Source organism: Ruditapes philippinarum, unplaced genomic scaffold (assembly GCF_026571515.1).
Source record: "Ruditapes philippinarum isolate M1 unplaced genomic scaffold, ASM2657151v2 ctg4010_1_1_1_1, whole genome shotgun sequence".
Taxonomy (NCBI): Eukaryota; Metazoa; Mollusca; class Bivalvia; order Venerida; family Veneridae; genus Ruditapes; species Ruditapes philippinarum.
In genome coordinates, this window is record NW_026866776.1 from 35115 (window position 1) to 60495 (window position 25381).

The 25381-nt window shown below is 30.9% G+C and overlaps 1 protein-coding gene across 2 annotated transcripts; it reads left to right on the forward strand.

The window, feature by feature from the left end:
- Window positions 1-296: 296 nt before the first annotated feature.
- On the forward strand, window positions 297-24829 carry LOC132733684 (sarcoplasmic calcium-binding protein-like). Of its 2 annotated transcripts, none has more exons than XM_060720345.1 (4): window positions 297-568; window positions 22164-22198; window positions 23893-23990; window positions 24358-24816. In XM_060720345.1, the coding sequence occupies exons 1-4, from the start codon at window positions 514-516 to the stop codon at window positions 24794-24796; spliced, it is 627 nt and encodes a 208-aa protein (XP_060576328.1). In that variant the 5' UTR covers window positions 297-513; the 3' UTR covers window positions 24797-24816. The 2 variants fall into 2 exon arrangements, with proteins under 2 accessions (XP_060576328.1, XP_060576329.1); XM_060720346.1 differs by lacking the exon at window positions 297-568 and adding an exon at window positions 18102-18848 and having other exon boundaries at window positions 24358-24829.
- The last annotated feature ends 552 nt before the right edge of the window (window positions 24830-25381 follow it).

Genomic DNA, 25381 nt, shown 5'->3' on the forward strand with positions numbered 1-25381 from the left:
ACAAAACACGTATGGCATGCATAATAAGATATTAGGTCATTTTTGCATGAAATATAATAATATTCAAAGTATCATATATTAACATGCACACACATACCATTAATATCTTTCTGGGTAGTAACAGCAGAAAAAATTACTACATTGTTTTATATCAGTCAAGCTTTTGTCCATGTGGTTACAATCACTTTATCGTTGACTATTTTTTGTGTAAATGAAACCATAAAACAAAATAATTAAATTGCGAGTCTGTATCAAATAATCTTAAAAGAACAAAAAACTAATATGAACAAAAGCCAGAAAAACGTGCATACATCTAACCGACCTTTAGAAAAAAGTATCGATTTATTCAAATGTGTATTGTGCAATAATAAACGTCTTTCTATACGTTATTATGAGATCGTCATGGGCCTCTAAACAAAAGAACGAGTGGTTGTTGTTGTGGAGCCTGTATGATCAGTATATATAACGGAACGCTATAATAAGTTTCGGATATTTACGATAGAGAAACAAAACATGCAGGAAATGGTTATTTGGGCGCTTACATTGTTAGTTGCGTTGAGTTTCAAAGGTAAAGCAATCATTTCTCAATAAATACTTGTAATATTTCAATTTATTAATTTAAAGATACTTTGAAAATCAATAGGGAATTTAAATTATCATATCTTGAGCATGCAACTATTATATTTTCGATTTACTTATTTTAGATTTTGTTAACATACATTTTCCATTGAAGCACAAGATCAAAATCTGTTAAATGATTTGAAAAATATAGTATCGTCCATTAGCTTAGTCATTATGTTGCTTTCTGTGTATAATATATATAGTTTTTATCATTTTACTTGAGAAATACTCATTATTTGCTTAAAGTGTTTTGGAGAAAATCACAGTTTATTCACTGAATACTGAATTTTTATTTGCCTTCTGTGTATTGGAGATAATAAATTTCTATCTTACTTAAGAATGATTTCTAATTAGCTTTTCTTTTAAATTATCGGAAAAATAGCAGTATTTTCAACTTTAGCATGGCTGCATAATTCGTCACCTTAGTGCAATAACGTAATAAGTGCTTCTAAATTCAATAGCGGTTATACAGTTATTGCACTAAGGTGACGATTATTATGTCGTTTTAATCACATATCTCGTTTTCCGTTTATCAAGATTTTACATTTGCTATTGTTGCATTTATTAGGTATATTACATTTTTTAACTTCACATTGATCGTTTTTGCTTTTGTTTATATGGCATTCCTTTTTACTTTAGCATGATTTTTTATTTGTTCTCTTTATATTGGAAATAACCACTGTCATATTTACTAAAGCATTTTGTTATTAGTTGTACTATTTGTATTAGATATAGCAATCGTCTTTATTGTATCTTCAACATAGATAACTTTTATCAACGATTGACTTATTTCATTTGCGTACTGTATGTTAGGAAAAATCTTAAGCATCTTTTGTATGCTTTCCCTTAGTCGCCGCCTTGTCCGTCCGTCCGTCCGTTCGTTTTGTCCTGAGAATAACTTGAAAATCTTTGGACATAATTTCTTTAAACTGGACACAGTGGTAGAGGGCATTAAGGCAGATGTAGTGTCAAAGAACCATAACTCTATTTGTCCCGTTTTTGAATTATTTCCCCTTTTGAAAAATCTTGTCCGGAGCATAACCTGAAAACCCTTGTTTCACTTTGAATCTTGTCCGGGACAAAGCTCTGGAACCATAAGAGGTATCAACAAGAACATTTAAAGGTAGATAGATCTCACTAGATAGAATTGCGGTGCAAAAAAAGCCGTTACTCTGACTTGACTAATTTTTTAGTTACTGCCTTTGTTCATTTTAACACTTTAAACTTTGTCCGGGATATAACTCTTACTATAATAGATATCAACATAAAACTATGTAGGTAGGTGGATTATATCGGGTAGAAGTGCAGTGTAAAAGAACCATAACTCTGCATTCACTTATTTTAGGGTGTTTGCCCCTTGCTCTTTTTTTCACTTTGAACTTCGTCCGGGACATAGCTGTGAAACCATGAGAGGTATCAACCACATAGCTCTGAAACCATGAGAGGTATCAACAACAAACTTTGGAGAAAGATGTTTCTCATTTAATAAAAGTGCAGTGCAAAGAAACCATAAATCTCCTTTCCTTAATTTTAAAGTAATTGCACTTTGTTCATTTTTATAACTTTGTCCGGGACATAACTTGAAACTGTAATATATATATATATATATAACATAACGTTTGTAGGTAAATAATTGCGTAGATCCTTATGCAGTGCAAAAGACCCGTAACTTTGCCTTGCCTATTTTTGTAGTTATTGCCCTTTTTCAATTTACGCTTGGAACTTTGACCGGCACATTATTGTGAAAATACAGAAAGTATAAATAAGAAAATAATTCGGTAGATAGTAGATGTGCTGTGCAAAGAACATTAACTCTGCCCTGCTGTTTTGGAATAATTGCACTTTGAACTGTGTCCGGGACATAACTCTCAAACTACAAGAGGTGTACTTTTTCTGCATCCAAAACCTATTTTGGGATAATCACCGGTTCAATCCTGCACATTTTTTATTTGCTTCGAGTACCGGTATTTGTTTACTGGCAATAATCTAAGTATTTTTAACTTATGCATGAAATTGTCCTTTAATTTGTGTGAGCGCGTGTATATGTGTCTGTGGTTCTGATATTATCACAGTCTGTTTTACTTTATTTATTTTCTCTAGGTATATTGGATAATCACAATCTTTCCATTGCAGATTTAATAACACAAATATTGCTCTTGAATTATTTAATCAATGCTTAATATTACCAAATCAGCCAAATCCATACTATTAATAATCGGCTGTACGATTGAGAAATTAAGACTATTTTTACTGCTTGTTGGACTAAATAGATGCTAAAGAAATAACATGAGAATGCATTTGTGTTGCTAGCAATAGTTTATTCCGATGGAGTTTGCCAGGAACATAATAAGAAACACGATTTTGAAAATAAAAAGACAAAAAAAGACAAAAATAAACTATAAAAGATAAATAGTTCTGCAGGGAAGTTTTCAAAAAATGCACTACCCGTCTTAGTTCTAATATAGAACGTTTAAGGAAATGTTAGCACAACGTAATAAAAGTTTATAATCTGTAATATGACATTTTGAGATATTTTAAACGAAGTTGTTGCAGTGTATTATATGTCGTTTTACTTTGTTATTTCTTTTTGTAGCTTGTGGTATGGCTCTCGAGCAAGAATCAGATAAGGTAAATAGAAACAAAGAAACAACATAACATGATATATTTATACGCATCATAACTGCTTAAAAATGATTTATACCATGAAATGTCAAGTTTGATATTGTAACACTAAACAATTTACCTATATCAACATGGTGGTTTACAAGGTTAATAAATTGTAGCCGTTTGAGATAAACCTACGGCAATTTATAGGTAGTTCGTACGAAATATTTTTTGTTTGTTTTCGGATTAAGAATATATACTTTAAAGAGAAATTGTTTTTGTTTGACACGACCCATTGCTGGCCAAACACAATACTTATTAAAATAAGATTGTTTAAACCTCAGAAAAAGGGTTTTACTTATATATAGGATCTATTTTCAAAGTTACAAAATGAGTTATTAAAATCATGAAATACATTTTTGTTGAGTAATTAATCAATGTTCTGGAAGGAACTGAGTCAAAAAGTTATAAAACAATGTTATGTCAGTAATATATAGCACTTATGTGCAAGATCATGATATTCAAAGAGAAAAAGCTTGACAATAAGATAATCCTTGCAACCTTTTTCAAATAGAGCTATATCGCCTGTAAAAGGATGATAATCTGTGACTCCAATGTTTCCTAGTCGACATCTGTTTTGAAAGGGTAATCTATGCCATAATTCCGCCATATACCGTAGGTTATTAATATGCGGAATCTATCAGGCAAACTAACGGAACGTCGGCGATTGAATTGCTACTCCTCTAGTAAAAGTGGCATGTTTTTATATAATAAGTTAAGTATTGTCTGATTTGACAGCCAACAAAGTATTCAATGATGCAAAGTGCGTAAAATCATGATATGTTCTTCACTCCCTTAAATAATAATTCCGCCATAAACCGTAGGTTTTTAATATGCGGAATCAATCAAGCAAACTAAGTGAACGTCGGTGATTGAATTCCTACTCCTCTAGTTAAACTAGAATGTCTTTATATAATAAGTTAAGTTTTGTCTGATTTGACAGCCAACAAAAAATATCTTTGATTATAAATGAAATACTGTCTTTAAATTAAAAAAATCAGTCGAAATCAATGCCATTTGTGTATATTGTAAAAGTGCCCATGAAAATATTTATCGTAAATGAATACACATATTAACGAAAACGAGTGTTCAACACAAAAACAAACTACTTTGAACAGGATGAAATTTACATGAATAGTTTATAGATGTATTTAAAAAAAATATTGCAACGTGGACAAGGAAAGGAGTTTGCATAATTGACCATACAATCCACCTTAATTACTAAAAAAGAATACAAATAGTTCTTATTGCGTGCGTCACGATATAGACATATGGTGATACATATTGCACAATAAGCCACTAATCCCACGTTTCACGTGATTTTTGTCCATTTTTCCTTCAGGCGAACGAGTACCTTATTGACAAGTGGGGAATATTCTTTGATATTGATGATTTCAGTCATGATGGAATTCTTTCATTGGAAGACCCCAAAGCATTTCTGTAAGTGAAAATGTATTACTGAAACATAATTAGAATATCAGTCTGGACAATTAAGAATCAATTAATTGATAAAGCTCTCACAAGACCCGATGAATGAATAACTTGAGATACGGTTAAACAATTTATGTAAAATATTATTACATAAAACCGGTGATCATGAATTATCTGGAATTCACAATTTCAAGTTTTAAGAATTCACGATTTCAACATACAGAATACACTATTATAACATAATGAATTTAAGATTTCAACTTCACGAATTTCTTGAATTCAACTAGTAATTAGAAGCAATATAGTCGCCTCGTAGTGTTAATTCATAATTTTATTTATATTAATTACAGGGAACATTATAAAGCTCGCGATGATCTGACCGATAAGCAAAAACAGAAGATTATAAAAGAAATGAATAGACTATGGAAGGTCTTCTTTTTCACAAACAAGAAAGAACTCTCTAAAGATGACTTTATAAACATGATGAACCAAAGATATGAATCCAATACAACTTCATTTATTGAGATAGTACGTGCTTTTGCAACGGATTGGTGCAAATTGTTAGACTTGGATGGAGACACATTTCTTTCAAAAAATGAATTCATTATGAACTTTGTTGCTGGAACGCACAACAATATCCAAATAGACGAGCAATTTTTCTACATGTATAATCCTGTTAATGATCGTTTTCCAGTTGATGATCTCATCGAGTCTTGTGTTGTCTTTGCAACTGAACCCGATAGGTCAAAACCGGACATTTTCTTAAATGGAATACATATCGGAGTTTTTAATAATAATTATTTTCAAAACATGTTATGAAATTTGGTTTTGAAAACAAAAGAGATAATAAATGTTTTTTTTGCATATCAATATATCGTTTAATCTTATTATATACAAAATCATTAAATATGTAAATTAGATGAAAACTTTTTGTAAAGTCCTATTGTACCATTTTGGTATAAAATGACCGACATGCAATATCTCGTCATATGATTAGACTTGGAACAAAAACCTTAATGGCGCAAATGCCACAATCATACTTAATAATCATATAATAACTTTCTCGAAACAAACCTGAAAACGTAAACCATTTGTACCACTCCATGATAAAATGGTGGAATTGTTTTCTTACGAAATAATCTGATAAGAACGTATGTTTCTGTCCCTAAGCCAAATCATATAAGAAAACTTAATTCTTGGTTTTGAGTATTTAAAAGCCTAAAATGCTTATTCGGAGAAATAAAATCATCATTAGGACTTCGTTTCACCTTAATATGATTATAAAAAGCATAATGATGTGAAATGGAGTCATGATTACACTTGGGTTTTAGTACAAAGTGCTGACAAGGATATCATATTTCTTTTTAAAGTTTTTTTTCTAATCCTAATTAGGAGTAAAATAATGCTATTTAGACTCTATGTTTTTTAATTCAAAATTCTTCAAGTCATCATTAAACCTCCTTATTAGTAGTTAGAGTGTCCTATAAATGTTGTTTTTTTCTCTACTAAAATCATGTTTAATATGAAATCCGTATGAGACTTTCATTTTATGCTTTTGCATTCCTTATTTATTAGGAGAACATATAACTGTCCTAATTTGGTTTGGTTTATAAAGTTATAGATATAGCACTTGAAATTATAACAGACATAACCGCTTTTTTAGTTCTTATTCAAATTGTTCATTGAGGAAAATTTCGTTGAATTATGTAAATTGAACAAATTTGTTCGATAAGTTAACTAATGTATTTTCATTCAGGCATCACTTATCATAGTGACTTGGTTATAAGTGTATATACAGGTATTGATCAGGAGATAGAAATGTCATTTGTTTAGCTCGATGGTTGTGTTTAACTCGTCTCCTTATAAGAAACAAATAACCTTTTGGACTTTTCTTGGACTGGTAATTTGAGAACGTTTTATACCTTTTTTTTAAAATTCCCAGTGTATGTCATACTTAACGGTAACTTTAACATTATAAACACACATCTTAGTATTTCACTGGTCTAAACTGAAGTAAAAAAGCTATTATTATAGAGGAACTTCTTGTATAAAAACGATTGCAGTTTTCACTTCTGAAATTAAACAAAGGTGTATTTGAATCGATAGTTCAATGTAAATGAAATATAGCATTATTTGATGTAATCATACCAATAAAAAAGCATTATTATAATTTATTATTATATAATTATAAAGGATTTATTTGAATTCACATCCAATTAATTGAAAATATTCTTTTCAATTAATTGGATGTTAATTTAAATAAATCCTTTATAACCCAACTTCATAGTCACAAACACTGTCATTAAAATAACAAACCTGATAAATGTATATGAAAAGTAAATCCATAAAAATACCTTATTAAATTCATCTACGCTCGAAAAGACAAATACAATCACAATCAACCTTGCGTAAAAATAAAATTAAATCACGTTTACAACCACTTTTGTAGCTGAAAAGGAGTATCATGTACTTAAAGAGAGATGTTTGGACGAATTTGACAAAATGTGCTATAAAATTACTTGATTAGCCCTATAGTCAAAGTGTATTTGTCATTTTCGAATAATTCAATTGAACTAAATGGAAAATTTGAATGTTTATTTCAGGATATTTGTTGAAGATTTCTTACCCAATTTTACAAAATAAGCAATATTTTAACTGATTCTTAAGTAATATAAATTGAATGTAGAACACAAAAAACTATGTACAAGTATGCATGCGTATTCAATATGTTATTCATGTATTGCAAGACAACGTCAATCCGGTTTTAAAGAATTTTGTCACTTTTGTTTGCATAACTTACTTTAAATAGATATCTCTTTTTTCAATTCATTGAGAAGTTTTTGTGTTGCCAGTACTCTGAAACAACTAATTTCGTCCAAACTGTAACGGAATGATCAGTAACCAAACTGTACTGGACTGATCAGTACAAAGTCTAATTGTGTATATAGCCGGTATTTGTTGGTTCAATGATTTGTCAGAGAAATGACCCTTTTATGTTTTTTATTCTTAAAAGTCTGTCTGGACTACTTCTCTTATACCACTAATGCATTATTTCAATAAAACAAAGCAGGAATTATTTGTAGCTCCAGTATTTGCGCATATCACACTGGGTTTTCAGTTTTTGTTTTGGCTGAGTGTTGACCCTTGAATGTTAAAAGGTCTTTTTTGTGTTGCCGGCTCCAAAGGAACTTGTCCGGGCTATTTTCAGAAATAACGAGACAGTTTTATCCAAACTTTTCATGAATGATTAATACCAAGTCATGTTGTTCATAGTACCCGCATTTATTTGGTTAAAATGTAAAGTGTTTTTGTGTTGCCGGCTCCAAAGTAACTTGTCCGGAGTTGTTTCATTAGCATTAACGAGACAGTTTCACCCAACTTAACTTTATTTATATGATCAATACCAAGTCTTGTTATAGTAACCGCATTTATTTGGTTAAATTAAATGATTTTTTATGGAGTGATGCTTTCATGTTTTTTGTTGTTGTTGTTGTTGTTTTTTAATTTGTCTGGACTACTCTTCTTATATCATTAAAGCATTTCCAATGAATGTTTACAGGATTGATCGGTAGTTCAAGTTCTTGCGCATGTTACACGAGTTTCCCGATTGAATAATTTTCGTGTGAGTTACGCCCTTAAGTTGCCCTATTAATGACTCTTGTGTCTCATGCTACACAGAAGCTGACAACATGCAAATGGTTATCATGAGACGGCACATGTATGTGATCACTGACTAGTTTATAAATATTAATAACTGAAGTGTCTAAAACTTAAAGGCATTTTTATAATAACCTACTGTGTAATAATAAGATGAATTTGAAAAAAGAAATATTTGAATTGTAACGGAGCATTATGCATATGTGCGTTTATAAATGTCTTTATAACTTAGTAGTTGAAATTAGATAATTTACAATCTTGTTAAATGAGTACATCAATTTAATAAATAAATAATTACATCAATTTAATTAATTAGACCGCCTCGTTATATTAAGAATTGTTATACAATTTAATCTATTATCGTTTTTTTTTCCGAAAGTCGAAACAATTACGTACAAGGAAAGCATTGATGCAAAGCATCAAAGGGTGTCCAAGCAAGAAATGCAGCAGGTGAAGACGAACAAGTAGAGATATTCTTATAAACTTTTCAATGGTTAATTGGTTTTTACCAGAATTGTATATCACTTATGAATGAACGGACGAAAGACATTGTTCATTATTAACTTAGATTGGCATGCTAGAGATTAGAATATTACTTGTTATTTCTTTATGACCGTGGTTATTAATAGCAACGGATATACATGTATACAATCATTTATAATCCATAAGTGTAACGCATGATCAACACCACACTTGTGTAATTGTCTCTTATCATGTTATCGCTATTAGAGAAGACCCCCCTCTAAAGGTATCTGGTCACACTTACTAACAATATGACACTGGTTATATTACCATGTTGATAATGTTGAGCATAATTGTTTATTATACACTAATTGTAATATCTTTTTTTTTTTAAAAAAATACAAATTTTATGAATATTCTTTTCTTTTCTTTTTTGTGTTTCATGTGCTATTTTAATACTGAGTTTTTACGTTTACAACTATTTTAAGAATTCAATTGTCATATATTGACCGACGATTATAAGTCAAAACTTAACTGGAAAAAAGTCAGTAAAATATGGTTAATCTTTCAATATATAATATTGGTTATCCTTTAACCATATACTGTACATTTGTTTTGTTCTTTATCATTTTTTAAATTGTCAATCAATTATCTAATTTGTAACTTCGAATAATTCCTCGGCATCTTTACTAAACACGAATAACAAATAAAACAAAATGTTTCAAAGTTGATAGTTAATACCATAAAAAATGTACCTTTTTTTCTCAATTATTGTACATATTTATTGTTTTCATCTCATATAGATAAAATAAAACATGCTATTGTTGTTGTGTTTTTTTTTGGTTCGAATTGTATGTTTATGTATAATAATAATCAATAAATTTGAGAGTTGATCTGTGTTTATTAATTATTGCAACCAAACTAAGTGGCAAACATTCATTTTGAAAAAAGCTTATTTGTCTGTAAAATATTTCTTCTGTTCTGTAACGATATCAAACATCTACTCCAAAACCGGGAGAGGCCGGACAATAAATGTGTGGTACTATTCGCCGGTCACTAGTAAATCCCGGTCAAAACAGATCAGGAGAGACCGGGAATTACCGATAGGAGTACATCCCTCTATAAATAGATTTTTGGAATGTTTAGGTCATCAACTCATCATTCTATTCAGCTTTCGGATACATGTATATCAATAACATACCATAATAACCCACTGTGTACTACAAAATGATAAATAAAAATATCCCGAAGAGCGCGATTTATTGACGGATGCCAATCAATTCTTTATGTACCCCATTTAGATTCGTCTTATTTTCAGATCAAAAACCCATATCAAATTACGCGTGTATACTATAAAATGTACATATTTTTTTAACTGAATCGACTAAAACACAATATGATAATACAATATGATACACGTATATAAAAACAAAGTGTACATATTGTCATTCTCAGTATCATATTGAATATGTTTAACTCGAAAAAGAAAACTGGACTACCAAAAATGAATTCTATCTTAAGCTTACAGTAAAGATGGATGGTTTATTCATTCGTAAATGCATTATTGCTTTAACATGAAACATTTCTGCATAATATGTTGTTTATACTAGTATATGTATATATTATTTTGCCAATTAATGTTGTTTTCTTTGCATTATGCATTGTCTATCTGTTTCATTGTCACTGAAACACATTGCGACAAGAACATTTAAACAAAGCATGATATATTTGATCAATACATATCAAGAATGCTTCACATTTATTTTAATTACATCAGATGTGTTTGCTTGTTTGGTTGTTTAAAGTTAACGCCTCATTGACACGTTACTGGCCAGACCGCGCCGACACTGCGAAACTACGAGTGCAGGAAAACGCGGTGTCAAGGTACACAATATACCATTAGATATTGCCATAGAACAACAGTCATTTTTGGATTGTATAGACAGAAGCACCTGTAAGATACCTTTTGATATATGAATGTCCGTATTGATTCTCTTTTCTAAGCGTTATAAAATGTACACACAATTTATACAGATGGTCTCTTTTTGCGTATGCAGGACGACATACAATAATAATTCGTCTACTAAATACTACCACCCCGTAAATCGAATGTTTGGCAAAAAACAATGTCATGAAATATTCGGTAAAGTAGAATGATCATTTATACTTGTATTGTTGTTGTGCTTCTAGCCGATTATTACTACACTTAGTCAAGTTTGCCTCAAATGTTTCACTGCAAACCCCGTATTGCGCTAAAAGGATGTAGAAATGACCTTAATGTTTTGCTTAAAACATACTAACTACTGCATAGGGTTTTAGAATTAAGATTTTTTATGTGTTTTCGTATTAATGATGGAAAATTTAAATACATTATTTGAGAGCATAGCTTTATAACTGTATGTGCATTAATACAATTTGATTGATATTTATATCTTACAGATTTGTGAATGCACAGACAATTGTATCTGTATGCGTTATACCATCAAAACGTTATTGCAGTTCAAAATTTCAAATGATATTCCTATATTCAGGTCAACATGCGTAATGAGCCTGTTAACTAAAAAGCAATGATGTGTTGTTCGATCAGTATATATAACGGGAAACATTGTTTAACACGTGACGCAGCAACGATTCATTCAGAAGATGATGCATTGGACGGTTCTTTTTTTATATGTTTTGTGTTACAATGGTAAGTTATTGTGATCATAACAATATAAATGCTAGTTATCTTTCGGTTTAGTGCATTGAGGTTACTACCTCATTTAGGAAGGAGTTTGAATAGTTTTATCTAAAATATTTATATTTTTATTAATCATGATAACTCTTCTTTACAGTATTAGTTGAATTTATATTGGCGATGTTCACAGTATTTCTTTCCTATATCATTATTTTTATTTAATTATCTGTATTGGAGTTTAAATTTTTTTCGCTTTACCATAATTATTGTTTTACCTTCTGTTCAGTAGAGATGAGCAAAGTATCATAATATCCTTTTTGTATTTGCATTACATTTATAGGCAATGATAACACTCCTTTTTAGAATTATTCTGTATTTTCAATTTATGTTTAAATTTCTTTTCATGGGCGTTTAATTAATATGAGAATAATTATTTTTTTTTAAGATTTCCTGTAGTATTAAAGGGAAATGTTTTCACTTTGAACATTCAGGTTTGCCGTCGAGCAAGAATCAGGCCCAAGGTAAATAAAACAAAAATTGATATGGTATACACGATAAATAATTGTAAACTGAAAAATTATTAAAACGGTATTTGCAACTGGATGGCATTGCTAACGTTAACTGACACTGAAAATTTTAACTTATGCATTTTTAAAGGCATTTTTGTGCTTTCAAAAAGGCATTATAATGTTTTAATTAAAATCAGACAAATTGGTTACTTGTGTGAAAAAGTGTGTGAAAACATGCTGACTTCGAACACTTACCTTCATTTCTTTGATGGAAAGCTAGATTCTTTCATGTGAGGAGACTATCATCTTGTTATCAGTTTTCTTCATGTTCCTGCTCGTTACTTAAATTAAAACTTTTAACGTCTTCCTTGACTAGTAACCCTCAAAATGGGCATACGTTCCCTTGTTAAGTTTTTGTAATGGTCAAACAAACACCAAACCAGTGAACAATCAGTTTCTAACTTGTAAAATGTTTTGCAACAATAAAAAGAAAACCGGATGGGCCAAAACGTAAAAGGCAACCCCAAAACTCTGAACTCTAATGGTCAAACTTTGGGTTAAAAATTGATCCTTTTAAAACATTGTAAATTATTGGCTATATTAGATATTAAATTATAACAACTATTTTTCCTTTGAAAACAAATGCAAAATTTTTCGTCTGCATCAGACTGGTCATTAACAATCTATAGATAACAAAAGAAAAGAAAAACAGGTGTTTAACATAGCAAAACAAAAATTTGGTTAAAATTTTGATTTTACATATACCTAAAAGTTGGTTCGTTGCTCCACTCGGTTCTTGACAGTGTAGTAGGATCATGTCAGGACTTTATTTTGATGATTACTCATCATTTTTTATTACAGTGAAAATTATAAAGTTCGTATTGATCAGAGCGATATGCAATTGAAAACGATGAAAGCATTTTATTTTACAAACAAGAACGACACCAACATCATTAACATGACGAAACAAACGTATAAATCAAACAAAACTGCTTTAATTGAAATGGTGCTTGTGTTTGCAACGAAATGATGCGATGTGGTAGACCTGAATGGGGACAAATTTCCTTCAAAAGATGAATTCATTCTGAACTTACTGTGCTCAGACGTATAACAATATCCGAAAGGACGAGCAGTAGTTTTCTACACGTTTCAACCAATAAATGAGCCTGTTGCTAATGATATTGCAGCGTATTTTGTTCGTTTTGGAACTGAACCCGATAGGTCAAAACCGGATGTTGTCTGAAATGCAATTAATTCCGGCTTTTAAAAATGAATTTTTCCTTAAAATACTGTAAAACACTTATTATTTGCAAAAAATTTATTTTCGTTAATATTCGCGAGTTTTCTTAGACGCGAATTCACATTTCTCGCGAATAGTTCACTTTGTCTATACACTTGTCCGAAAATGAACACTATCCGAAAATGCGTACACATGGATATATATCTGCGGAGAAAGTATCGAAAATGGTCTCTGGTACGGGCAGCCCGCTGTCAGTCACAGACGCCCTCTTAAAGAACGAAGTTATCGTTTTACTAGACATCACAGAAGTACGGCAGACTAGAACGAAACATTCAATAACAATGCTAGAGGCACGGAGTATAATCAGAAAATTGAGAAAATTTACTTGAAAAAAGTGATAATAAAACATTTATTCGCATACCAATATATACGCGTTCACATATAACAAATACATTATTCACATTATATGTGAACTGTTTATTTTATATTTGTAATAATAAAAAGATATTACTAGACTTACTTAATAGCAGATAACAATTTTGCGCCAAGTGACCAAAATCAAATATAAATGTCTTAATGACCCGAATGCATCCATTATATCATTTCAATATCACAGCAAAAAGCAATTTCAGTGCATAAAACTTTTACAATATTTAATTTTGTCGGAATTAGATCAAGAATAATAAAATCAGAAAATACGTTTCTTGAACCTTTAAATGTGTAAGAATGAGATGAAAACAGACACAAAACACGAACATTTATATCTGTTTTTATAAAACCGAAAATTGTATCATTCGCAATATTAACCGGTTATAATTCAAGGAGGTTAATCCATGCGCGCGCATCCTTAAAGTTCTGATACCGCAAACACTTCATCGGCCGGTATTTTGAAGAAAAACGAGTGGTCTGAAGAAATCAGAAAAGGTATGAACTTAATTTGTTTTGCAAAGAAGATGTCCTAACTTCTAGTTTTTATATACAAAATGTCTTGAAGTAACTCTTTCCTGTTTTGTCAGTATTTCGCGTTGAATGCGATTTTGATTCTGGATAGTTCGTACACCCGGCGTTGAAATGTTACTGAAAATGAGCAAGTATCGATTAAACTGGCCGTTTTAAACGGCTGGACGTTATTCTGTTGTCCTTTTCAAAAATATATTTTCAACCTTCGTTCCAATTCATTTGTACTAAAAAAGTATTTAAACGCACTATTTACAGAAAACAGAGATTATGATATTGCGTACACTCTAAAAAAATCCAGATACTGCGTACACATAACTATGCAATTGATAGAAAGTACATTTTTTTCGAAGCAGTCTAAGGTGTATAAAATGATAAGGCAGACCATGAGTATAGTTGATCATTGAACACAATGGTAATTATTCATACTTAGACAAAACAAGTGTGACTAAACCTACCTATCGTTATTTTAAGACAAGGAAGACCATTGTTTCCATAATTTTCTCTTTAAAGATTTGTTTGCTTCTTGACAAAGTAAACAGTCGAACGTTGACCGCAACTGTCGGTGGCTCTTGTTAAAATCGCAACATTTGGTGCAATAGGAAATTGTTGCGCATTTAGACCAGTCATTTGCCATACAACCGGAGTCAATCGCACTTTCCCAAGCCTGTTAGTTCTGATATCATGTTTACGAAAGCTTTATCGTATAAAATACAAAAAGAGCATGTATTGGTGATCCACTTGAAAGGGAATTTAGTACATTCAATTAAATCCTGTATTCAATGTCTGGTAGTTGAAATTAATGGACATTTTGCAGATAAGTAAAGCCAAAGATGTAATTTCTGTTAAACTAATCATGTTAATATTCAGATAAAAGAACGCTATTTACAGTACAATACAAAATAGGCAGTCAGATAGAATTGGAGATGGACACTATAGCTATAAAATTTACATAAGACCGCAGAGCAACTTAATTAATGTATTAGTATTATATAAGTACGATAATTGCATGTTATAATCTTATCAAAGGCTTTAATCTTCATTGCAAACACAAAGGGGCATTAAAAAGCATATTACGTCTTGAGTCGACAGAGTCGACAGCTGAATGGGGACATGTAACTGCAAATGTTATTAAATATATCTATGCATGTGTGCAAACAATTACCTGAGGATTATTGTAATTATATAATACCACTAAAGAGTGTTGCAACATTTGAAGGGATATGGAAAATTGCAAGACATTAGCGATATTTAACGGTGTTTACGACATTTATGGACGTACATAATCGGAAAAGTGTCATTTTGCTTTAGGCTCAATATAATTAAGAAGAAAGTAAACAACAACTTCATGAGTCTAACATTATTCTTTTATGACAAAAATTATAGTGAAAAAGCTGTTCAGAAGATTTCACAGTTTTATTCCACTTATCTATTACCTTAGTTGTTTGCACTAGTTTAAGTATATCGATATTAACTTTAATCAATCTTATATATAACAAATGACATATCAGAGGCTCTTTTTAACTTTTTACATTTACTAAAATTATATATTGATCGTTTGCATTTAAAACGATCTTGAAATTAAACAAAAACATTGGTTAAAACGTTTCCGGTTTTTCCCTTCAACGGAATCAACGAACTTTACAATATTAAGCACAGCCGTACCAAAAAGAGTATCAAAAGAGTATCAAGAAGAGATTTAACATGCTTTGGCTAACATATGCAATTATGGGTGTATGTTTCTTGATATTGCATTTGAAAAATATTATAAATAAGCAAACTTTTATTTATGTTTATTTTCATTCAAGGGTTGAATCTCTTTACATAAGATATATATCGGACATCTTCCCAATTCTCCAAGTACACCCATATTTGGTGTAGAAATATTTACACCAAGAACTTTATTTGAATTCTATCTAGAACATCTGTATTGTAAATACCAAAATCTTCAGCACAATATAGCACAATAAAGTAGTATTGGTTCCACCATTCTGTCAATAGACAACAGTTTAGTCTTTACATCAAACTTTATTCTGGAGAAGAATGAATAAATGCTGTTTACAGCTTTTACTGCCTGCTCTGATAAAGATTCCTGAACAAAACACTATTTGCAGTGAAAAAGTTATGGTGTACAGTATACAAAAGTCATATTTGAGCAATGTGTGTAACTATGTAAAATTATTTATTAAATATTCATGAAACGGTAAAAATTCACCATAACTCATAATTTGGCAAAACTATAATAAGGATAGGTATCGTCAAGCAGAGTTATTTAAATTCTGTAGAACTTTTTCTGTGACAATATGATTAAAATTTGCAGACAATTATATATTAAACAAGTACCTGAAATGAAAACTGAATCTATGTCATTTCAACAGAACAACATTGCGCAACAGTTTATTAACCTTAAATTAGACATAGTATATGCCAATAAATGTACTTGTTTAAAGGTGTTGAGAGTCAGAAAATTTGTAAAAATGACCTTATGTTAATATATTTTAAGCTTAAGTTTAAGTGCTAAGTTTTTCGCAAAATATGTTTGAATCGTTTAGGAGCAAATTAAGCGTATATTTTTTGGTCTTAGATAGCTAATTAAGTCAAACAATATTTAAACAATTTATTGTGATGATGCTGGCCGCCGTCATAAGAAATGTTACGTTGTCAATAATAAAATTCATAAAAAGTTTTGGCTTATTTTATTCATCATATAACTTCATAGTTTCGGGGATGATTCAATCATGCCGGATTTTAATTGACGTTACAATTGAATAAAGCTCGTAAATAATCTAAAATAATCTGGTAACTTACAAAAGCCTACAAAGTACATATGATCAGTCTAGTAAACAACTATGATTCGCCTTATTGAATTATCCTTTAATATATGGTTAAGAATGCTCAAGGTTTTACCCCGAGTTTCCTTTCTTGTGTTAGATTAACTCTCCTAATCATGTCATTGAGTAAAAGAAAACATGTGACAGTTTCTGAACGGAAGAAAAACAAAGTTCAACGTCTCATATTCACTATTAAGAGTATTTTTCATTAAAACACAATACAATTTACATATACATGTATTTTTTTTCTGAAATATACCTTACTAATTTCAAGAAAGCACATGCTTATTATTAATTTGCTTTGAAAGTTTAGATACTTAAAAATGTAGTCACTGTTATAAACTTGTCAATGGACATAAAAATAGAGATTGTTATTATTTCTCATTATCAGTAAATTATTCAAATATATATTATATATAATATTTCTGAAGTAAGATAATTGATAAGTTTAAATACAAAGGAATAATTGGAAATTGTTGCCAATTTTTGTGTAAATTCATGTAGCAGATTAAATCTCAATTTTAACTTTAAACAAAAATTGTCTCCTCACTTATTGTATTTTAATAAAGAAACATTATAATGTTTTATCCTGAAAGTCTTGGACATTCCGTAATTTAAATTTGACAAATATACAAAAAAATAACAATTGATCATCAAGATTTTTGATAGCAAAAACTTTTAAAAAATTCCTGATATGATGAGTTCATGTTATGTGATCAAAACCGTTTTGTTTGCATTTTATTAGCTAACATTATTTTTGACTACAGTAATTTTTCATCCTATATATGTTGTGAATCAATTTATCTCATTTTTAATTTCAAATACAAAATTTGTTTTTGAGACAATAGTCCGGTGACTAATGGTATGGCTTCAATTGTAGAGGCTGACCAGCCTTTACAGCTGTGCAGTTTTAAAGAGCTCTCAATATTTAAAGATCTACCTTAATAAATGTCTAATCTTAATATCCTCACATTTTATATTCTCTCTCACAGCGTCGTGTTGTCGTGTCACCATATAAATTGTAAGTCAATACGATGAAATAATATCTAATAGTGTACATATTTGGTTATGTAATTACCTTTTCCTGCAATGGCTACAGACAGCATGATCATTTATTTGTTAAGTGGGTACAATACGTACGTCATATTTTTTCCATTCATGTATTCACTTTTTTATTTATCGTTTTGGCTTTTTCCTTCATTCAATAGAACAAGGCAGTTTGAACGAAAATACTAACGCTAGAAGATGAACCAAACCACTACACTGAAAAATAATCTGGAAACAAAGTGATTCCTCGGAAACATTTATCACAACCAAATTAAATGAAAATTGCAGTCTCAGTTTGATTGAGTTTGTAAATGAGGGATACTGAATAAGTGCAATATACCTCACGCCGCCTTGCAATAGCTTGAGCGGCACTCAATTGTCAACACTTAATGGTGCTGGCATCAATAATTACGAAGGTCTAGAAGAAAATATTAGAACACTGAAGTGAAGTACGGGGCAACTTTTTGCAGCTGCCACACAACACTTGACACATGCTGTTGTGAAGTATTAAAATCTGGAGTATCGATTTATTGAAATGTGTATTGTGCAATAATTAACGTCTATTAACTATTTATTCTGAGAACGTTACGGGCCTATAAAGTAAAAAACGAGTGGTTGTTGTTGTAGAACTTGTATGATCAGTATATTTAACGGACTGCTATAATAATTTACTGATATTAACGAAGAACAAAAATACATGCAGAAAATGGTTATTTGGACGCTTACATTGTTAGTTGCGTTGAGTCTAAAAGGTAAAGCAATCATTTTTTAATACATACTTGCAACATATTTCAATTAATTGATTAAAAGATACTTTGCAATTCAACAGGAAATTCGAATTGTTATATCTTGAGCATTCAAATATTTTATTTACGATTAACATTTTGATATTCAGTAATCATATATCATTGAAAAATATCCTGATGAAGGTCTTAAAAGACAGAAAGCGGTAGATTCTTGAATAAACCAGTTCTAAGAAACATTCTTGTGTTTGACGTGTGTTTCCACCTTCTCTTGATTTACTTGTTTTTGTTTATATTGTATTAACTGTTTGTTGAAGAGAGCAACGCTCTTTCTTACACACATTTTCCATTTAAGCATGATTGTGTATTTCCTTTCCGTGCATTTGAGAGGATCACAATCTTTTTAATGTATAGAAGATTATAGTATCGTCCATGACATTAATTAATTTGATTGGGCTTTCTATGTATAATATATGATTTCTATCTTTTAAATTTACCAATACACTTTATTTTCTTAAAGTATTTATGAGATAATCACAGTCTTTTAACTAAAGACTGTTTTCTTTATTTGCCTTCTGCGTATTAGAGATAACCAATTTCTATCTTACTTTAGAATGATTTTTAATAAGCTATTTCTTTATCGAAAATAATTAATAATTACAGTATTTTCTTCTTTAGCATGACTGCATATGTCATTTTAATCGCATGTCTTGCTTTCTGTTCAGCAAGATATTACATTTTTTCTTTTTTATTTATTAGATATATTTCATTTTTAAACTTCGCATGGGTCGTTTTTTGCTTTTTTATAAGGATATAACGACGGTCCTTTTTTCTTTAGCATGAATTTTTATTTGTTCTATTGTTTTGTTTTTTTTGGTCATATTTACTAAAGCATTTTGTCTGTAGTTGTACTATTTGTATTAAAGATAGAGAGGTTTTTTCAACGATTTACATATTTCATTTGCAAATTGTATATTAAAGAAAACCATAGCCTTTTTAATCTTATGCTCCCCGTAGGGAACGCATATAGTCGCCGCATTGTCCGTCTATCCATCTGTTCGTCCGTTTTGTCCGGAAAATATTTTGGACCCTTGAACATGATTTGTTTAAACTGCACTACGTGGTTAACGACATTTAGGCGGAGTGTAGTGTCAAATTACCGTAACTCTATTTGCCACATTTTGAATAATCTCCCTTTTTAGAAACATATTGTCCGGAGCATAACCTGAAAACCCTTGTTTCACTTTGAACTATGTCCGGGACATAGCTCTGCCTTGCCTAATTTTTGAGTTATTGTCCTTTTTGATGTTTACGCTTTGAACTTTGTCCGGGACATAACTCTTACCGTCCATGAACAGGCTCAATCAAACCGAACCTGCAACATTTTCAATTTTGCCGTGCTGGGGGCTTTCTTTGGGGAGTCTTACTTTCTCTTTTTTATCGCCACATCAGCGTTGTCTGTGCCGTGTGGAGGCTGAAAAAGTCGCCCCGTACATTCAATCAGAGATGTTATATTTCTGATCCTTAATGGTCGTGGTATTTTTCGTTGTAATTTTTCGGCATTTTCTAGTTGGGTGGTTCCAATAGTCCTACTTGAATAAGGCTGAATCACCCTTAGGATATGTTGCCTGCTTTTTAACTTGTCTGTTGACGTCTTATCTGTGATATGTAGGCTTCATAACCTCTGTTCCCCTTTAAAAATTCCATTTTATTTAGTTCCGCCCATTGTTTTCTCGTTTAGGGCACGCGCCTTTTATTAATTGGGGACCATACGCCCCTTTAATGGAAAGGCACGGTAGTGTCACATTGAAGGTTCCATGATAACCGCCGTATGAACACATCTGCGGAAGTTTCTAAATTAAAATGTTACCATTTCATGTTTGTATGTTGAATTCTGCTTAAGCCGGTGCTAGGGGGCGTGGACGGTAGTTTGCATTTTACAGTACCGTTCATGAACAGGCTCAATCAAACCGAGCCTGCAACATTTTCAATTTTGCAGTGTTTCGCTTTCTTTAGGGATTCTTTTTTTCTCTATCTTACTATAAGAAATAACAACATGAACTTTGTAGGTAGTAAGATCTCATCGGGTAGGAGTGCGGTGCAAAAGAACCATAACTCTGCCTTTCCTGATGTATGACTTAATGCCCTTTGTTCAAGTATTCATTCTGACTTTTGTGCAAGACATATATCTGAAACCATGAGAGGTATCAACTGAAACAATGTAAGGTATCAACAAGAAACTTTGAGGGAAGATAGATATCATTTAATAAAAGTGAAATGCTAAAAAGTCATAACTCTTCTCACCTTAATTTTAGAATTATTGCCCTTTGTTCTTCTTTTTTTAAACTTTGCTTTAAGAGAACAATATCTTACAGTATTGGCTATTAATATATACCTTTGTAGTTCAATATTGCTCATTTCGTAGACATGCAGTTAAAAGAACCGCAACTCTGTATTGCCTTATTTTGGAGTTATTGCTATTTTCTATTTACACTGTGAACTTTGTCTGGGACATCACTGTGAAACTACAAGAGGTATCAACAAGAAACTGAGGCGGTAGATAGATTGAGTAGAAGTGCAGTTCAATGAACAGTAATTCTGCCTTGTTTGATTTTGGAACTATTGCACTATGAACTTTGTCTAGGACAAAATTCTGAAACAACAAGAGGCGTACCTTTCTGTGGCAAAAACCTGTTCGAAAGCATCACCCGTTTCAAACTGGCGCTTGTTTTGATTTGCTTCGAATATCTAAATGACTGGCAAAAATTTAAGTCTTTTTTACTTGTGTATGATTTTTTGTATGTGCGCCCACGTGCATGTGCGTCTGTGGTTTATTTATTATCACAGTATGTTATACTTTATTTATTTTCTCCAGGTATATTGGATATTCACACGTCTTTCATACACAATTGCTCGGGAATTGTACTATCAATGCTTAATATTACCCGATTCGGCAAAATCCACATGGTGTACGATTCAGAAATTTAGGCTTATTTTACGGCTTGATGACCAAAAAAGATGCTTAAGAAATATCAGGAGAATGCATTTGTGTTTTATCAATAGTTTATTTTCGATTGACTCTACAAGGAACATATATAAAAACACGATTGTATAAATAATATAAAACAAATAAACATAATAGATAAACATTTTGAAAGTAGTCTTCAAATATTGCACTAAGCGTCTTAGTTCTAATATAGAACGTTAAAGGAAGTTTTAACTAAAAAAAATAAAAGTTAATCATCTGTAATATGACAATTTGAGATATGTTATACGAAGTGCTTAGTGTATAAGATGTCGTTTTACTTTATTTCTTTTTTGTAGCTTGTGCTGTGGCTATCGAGCAAGAATCAAATAAGGTAAATAGAAACAAATATATACCTGAACAAAATATATTTATATGCACTATCACTGCTTTAAATATAATTTATACCATAAAATGCCACATTTGATATTGTGACACTTAACTATTAAACTTATCAAAGAATACATTTCTTAATTATTCAATGTTCTGGAAGGAATTTAGTCACAATGTTATGAATCAATGTCATACCAGTTATATCAAGGACGAAGGTGCAAGATCATGTCATTCAAAGGGGAAATGATTGACACTAAGATACTCCTTGCAACCTATTCAAAATGGAGCATTATCGCCTGTAAAATATTAGAACTAATTACTCTATTGTGTCCTAGTCGACATCTGTTTTTGAAAGGGTAATCTATGACGTACAGCGCATAAAGAACACTCAACCTTCATTCTGTTGGATATTATTCCGCCATAAACCGTAGGCTTTCTCATATGCGGAATCTATCAAGCAAGCTAACGGAAAGTCGGTGATTTAATTCTTCCTCCTCTGGCAAAACTGGAAAGTGTTAATACAATAAGTTAAGTACTGTATGATTGACAGCCAACAAATAAGTCTCTTTTTGATTTTAAAATGTAAAACTTTCTTTTAAGGTATGAGCCCCCTAATGGGCACTATAAGGAACTATAAAATTGACAACATAGGTCAGTTTACCTTAAAAGACACAATAATGCAAAATTTAAACAAAGTTTACCGTATGGTTTACGAGTTATGAAGATTTTTCTAAAGTAAAACCTGGCTATTAGAAGGACTCTTTTTTCAGAAATGAGAAACTCTTATTATCCTATTATATAATAATTATGAAATAATGTTTTCCTATAGAAAATATTTAAGAAACAAATAATAGCATTCAGCTAACAAATTATTGTTTCTACTCAAAATGTTTGAAATATGTATATAAATGTTACCCTACCCCACCCATGTTAAGTAGTTGTTTGATCAATTTTCTACTTGGTGGGCCTTATTCAAAATATCCCTAAAATTTACTCAAATCAGGGGCTGTTTTCAAAGTTTGCATAAATTGTCTTTAAAGTATATTGGATGCGCTTGTCAAATATAAAATACTTTTACCGTCTAATTTTTATTTTATTAGACTTTGAATATATCAGGTACCATTTTGATAATAGATTTGGCACAATTTAGCCAAAAGATACCAATAATAATTTTATAATTAAAATGAAACACTTTTTTCTTATCAAGAGTGATCTGAGAGACACGTCAAATAATGTTCAAAGAAAAAAAGTTGCCTCTTCAGTTCTAGTATATTTGAGTACTCTTCAAAGTGGAGGTAATGCATTAGGTGGGTCATACCTTAAGAACATATTGAGTTGAAATCCATGTGGTTTGTGTATATTGTAAAAATGTCCATGAGAATATTAATCGTAATTGAATACACACGTGTAAACAAAATCGAGTGCCTAACACAAACACAAAACACTTTGTTTCAAGATTTTTGACAGGTTGAAATTTACATAAATATTTATAGATATTAAATATAGTATTGTAAAATATCGCATATAAGTGGACAAGGAAAGTAATTTACAAAACTGACCAAACAATCCAAGTTAATTACCATAAAAGAATACCATTAGTCAATACTGCGTGAGTCACGATATAGAAATATGGTGATAAATATTGTAAAATCAGTCTCTTATCCCACCTTATAATGAAAATTTTTTTTTCTTCAGGCGAACGGGTACCTAATTGACAAGTGGGGAAAATTCTTTGATTTTGATGATTTCAATCATGATGGAATTCTTTCATTTGAAGACCCCAAAGCATTTCTGTAAGTGAACATGTATTACTGAAACTTAATTAGAATATCAATATGGACAATCTAGAATCAATTAATTACTCTAGCTCTCACAAAAACCGATGAATACATAACTTGAGACAAAGGCTCTGCCACTTTAAAAGATTAATTAAGCATATGGAATAGAATATTGCAAAATACCGGTGGTCATGATTTATCTCGTATTCACAATTTCAAATTTTATGAATTGAAGATTTCAAAATACATAATGCTCGAATCTAACTTAATAAATTGAAAAAAATAACTTAGTTTAAAGGAATTTCTCGATTTAAACTAGTAATTACAAGCAATTTAGTCACCGCGTCTGATCAATTCATAATATCATTAACATTTATTGCAGGGAACATTATAAAGCTCGTGATGATCTGACTGATAAGCAAAAAAACAAGATCATAAAAGAAATGGATAGACTATGGAAGGTCTTCTATTTCACAAACAAGAAAGAACTCTCCAAAGATGACTTTATAAACATGATGAAACAAAGGTATGAATCAAACATAACTGCATGTATTGAGCTGGTTCGTGCGTTTTCAACGGATTGGTGCAAATTGTTAGACTTGGATGAAGACACATTTCTTTCAAAAAATGAATTCATTATGGACTTTGTTGCTGGAACGCACAACAGTACCCAAATAGACGAGCAATTTTTCTACATGTATAATCCTGTTAATGATCGTTTTCCCGTTGACGATCTCATCGAGTCTTGTGTTATCTTTGCAACTGAACCCGACAGCTCAAAACCGGACATTTTCTTAAATGGAATACTTATCGGAGTTTGAATAATAATTGTTTTGAAAACATTTGATGAAATTTGGTTTTGAAAAGAAAGAGTTAATAAATGTTTTTTTTTTCGCATATCAATATATCGGCTAATCTTGTTATATAAAAAAAACATTAAATATGTAAATTAGATTCAAACTCTTTGTTTAGTCCTTTATCTTAGAAAGAAGGGAAGATATTTTAGTGGTATAAAATGACCGACATGCAATATCTCGTCAAATGATCAGACTTTTGTTTTGTTTGGTGCCTTCTGGGTGCCCTACTTGGGTGTGTCCGGGGGCGGCGTCCTGTGAACGTTGCTTTTGCCTTGTTGATCTTTATTATTATTTTTTGTTGAAACAAAACACTTAATGGCGCAAATGCCACAATCATATTACATAAACATATTATAATTTTCTCGAACGAACATAAAACGTAAACCATTTGTTACATTCCGTGATAAAATGGTGGAATTGTTTTCATACGTAATAATCTGATAAGCACGTTTGTTTCTGTCCCTGTGCCAAATCATATAAGAAAACTTAAGTCTTGGTTTTGAGTAGTTAAAAGCCTAAAAGGCTTATTCTGAGAAATAAAATCATCAT

What these genes read in the sequence shown, in the direction of transcription:
- LOC132733684 (XM_060720345.1), top strand. Translation starts at nt 514, where the DNA reads ATGCAGGAAATGGTTATTTGGGCGCTTACATTGTTAGTTGCGTTGAGT. An exon ending in AGTTGCGTTGAGTTTCAAAG is followed by an intron (nt 569 to 22,163) that starts GTAAAGCAATCA and finishes TCTTTTTTGTAG; the next exon opens with CTTGTGCTGTGGCTATCGAG. An exon ending in GAAGACCCCAAAGCATTTCT is followed by an intron (nt 23,991 to 24,357) that starts GTAAGTGAACAT and finishes CATTTATTGCAG; the next exon opens with GGAACATTATAAAGCTCGTG.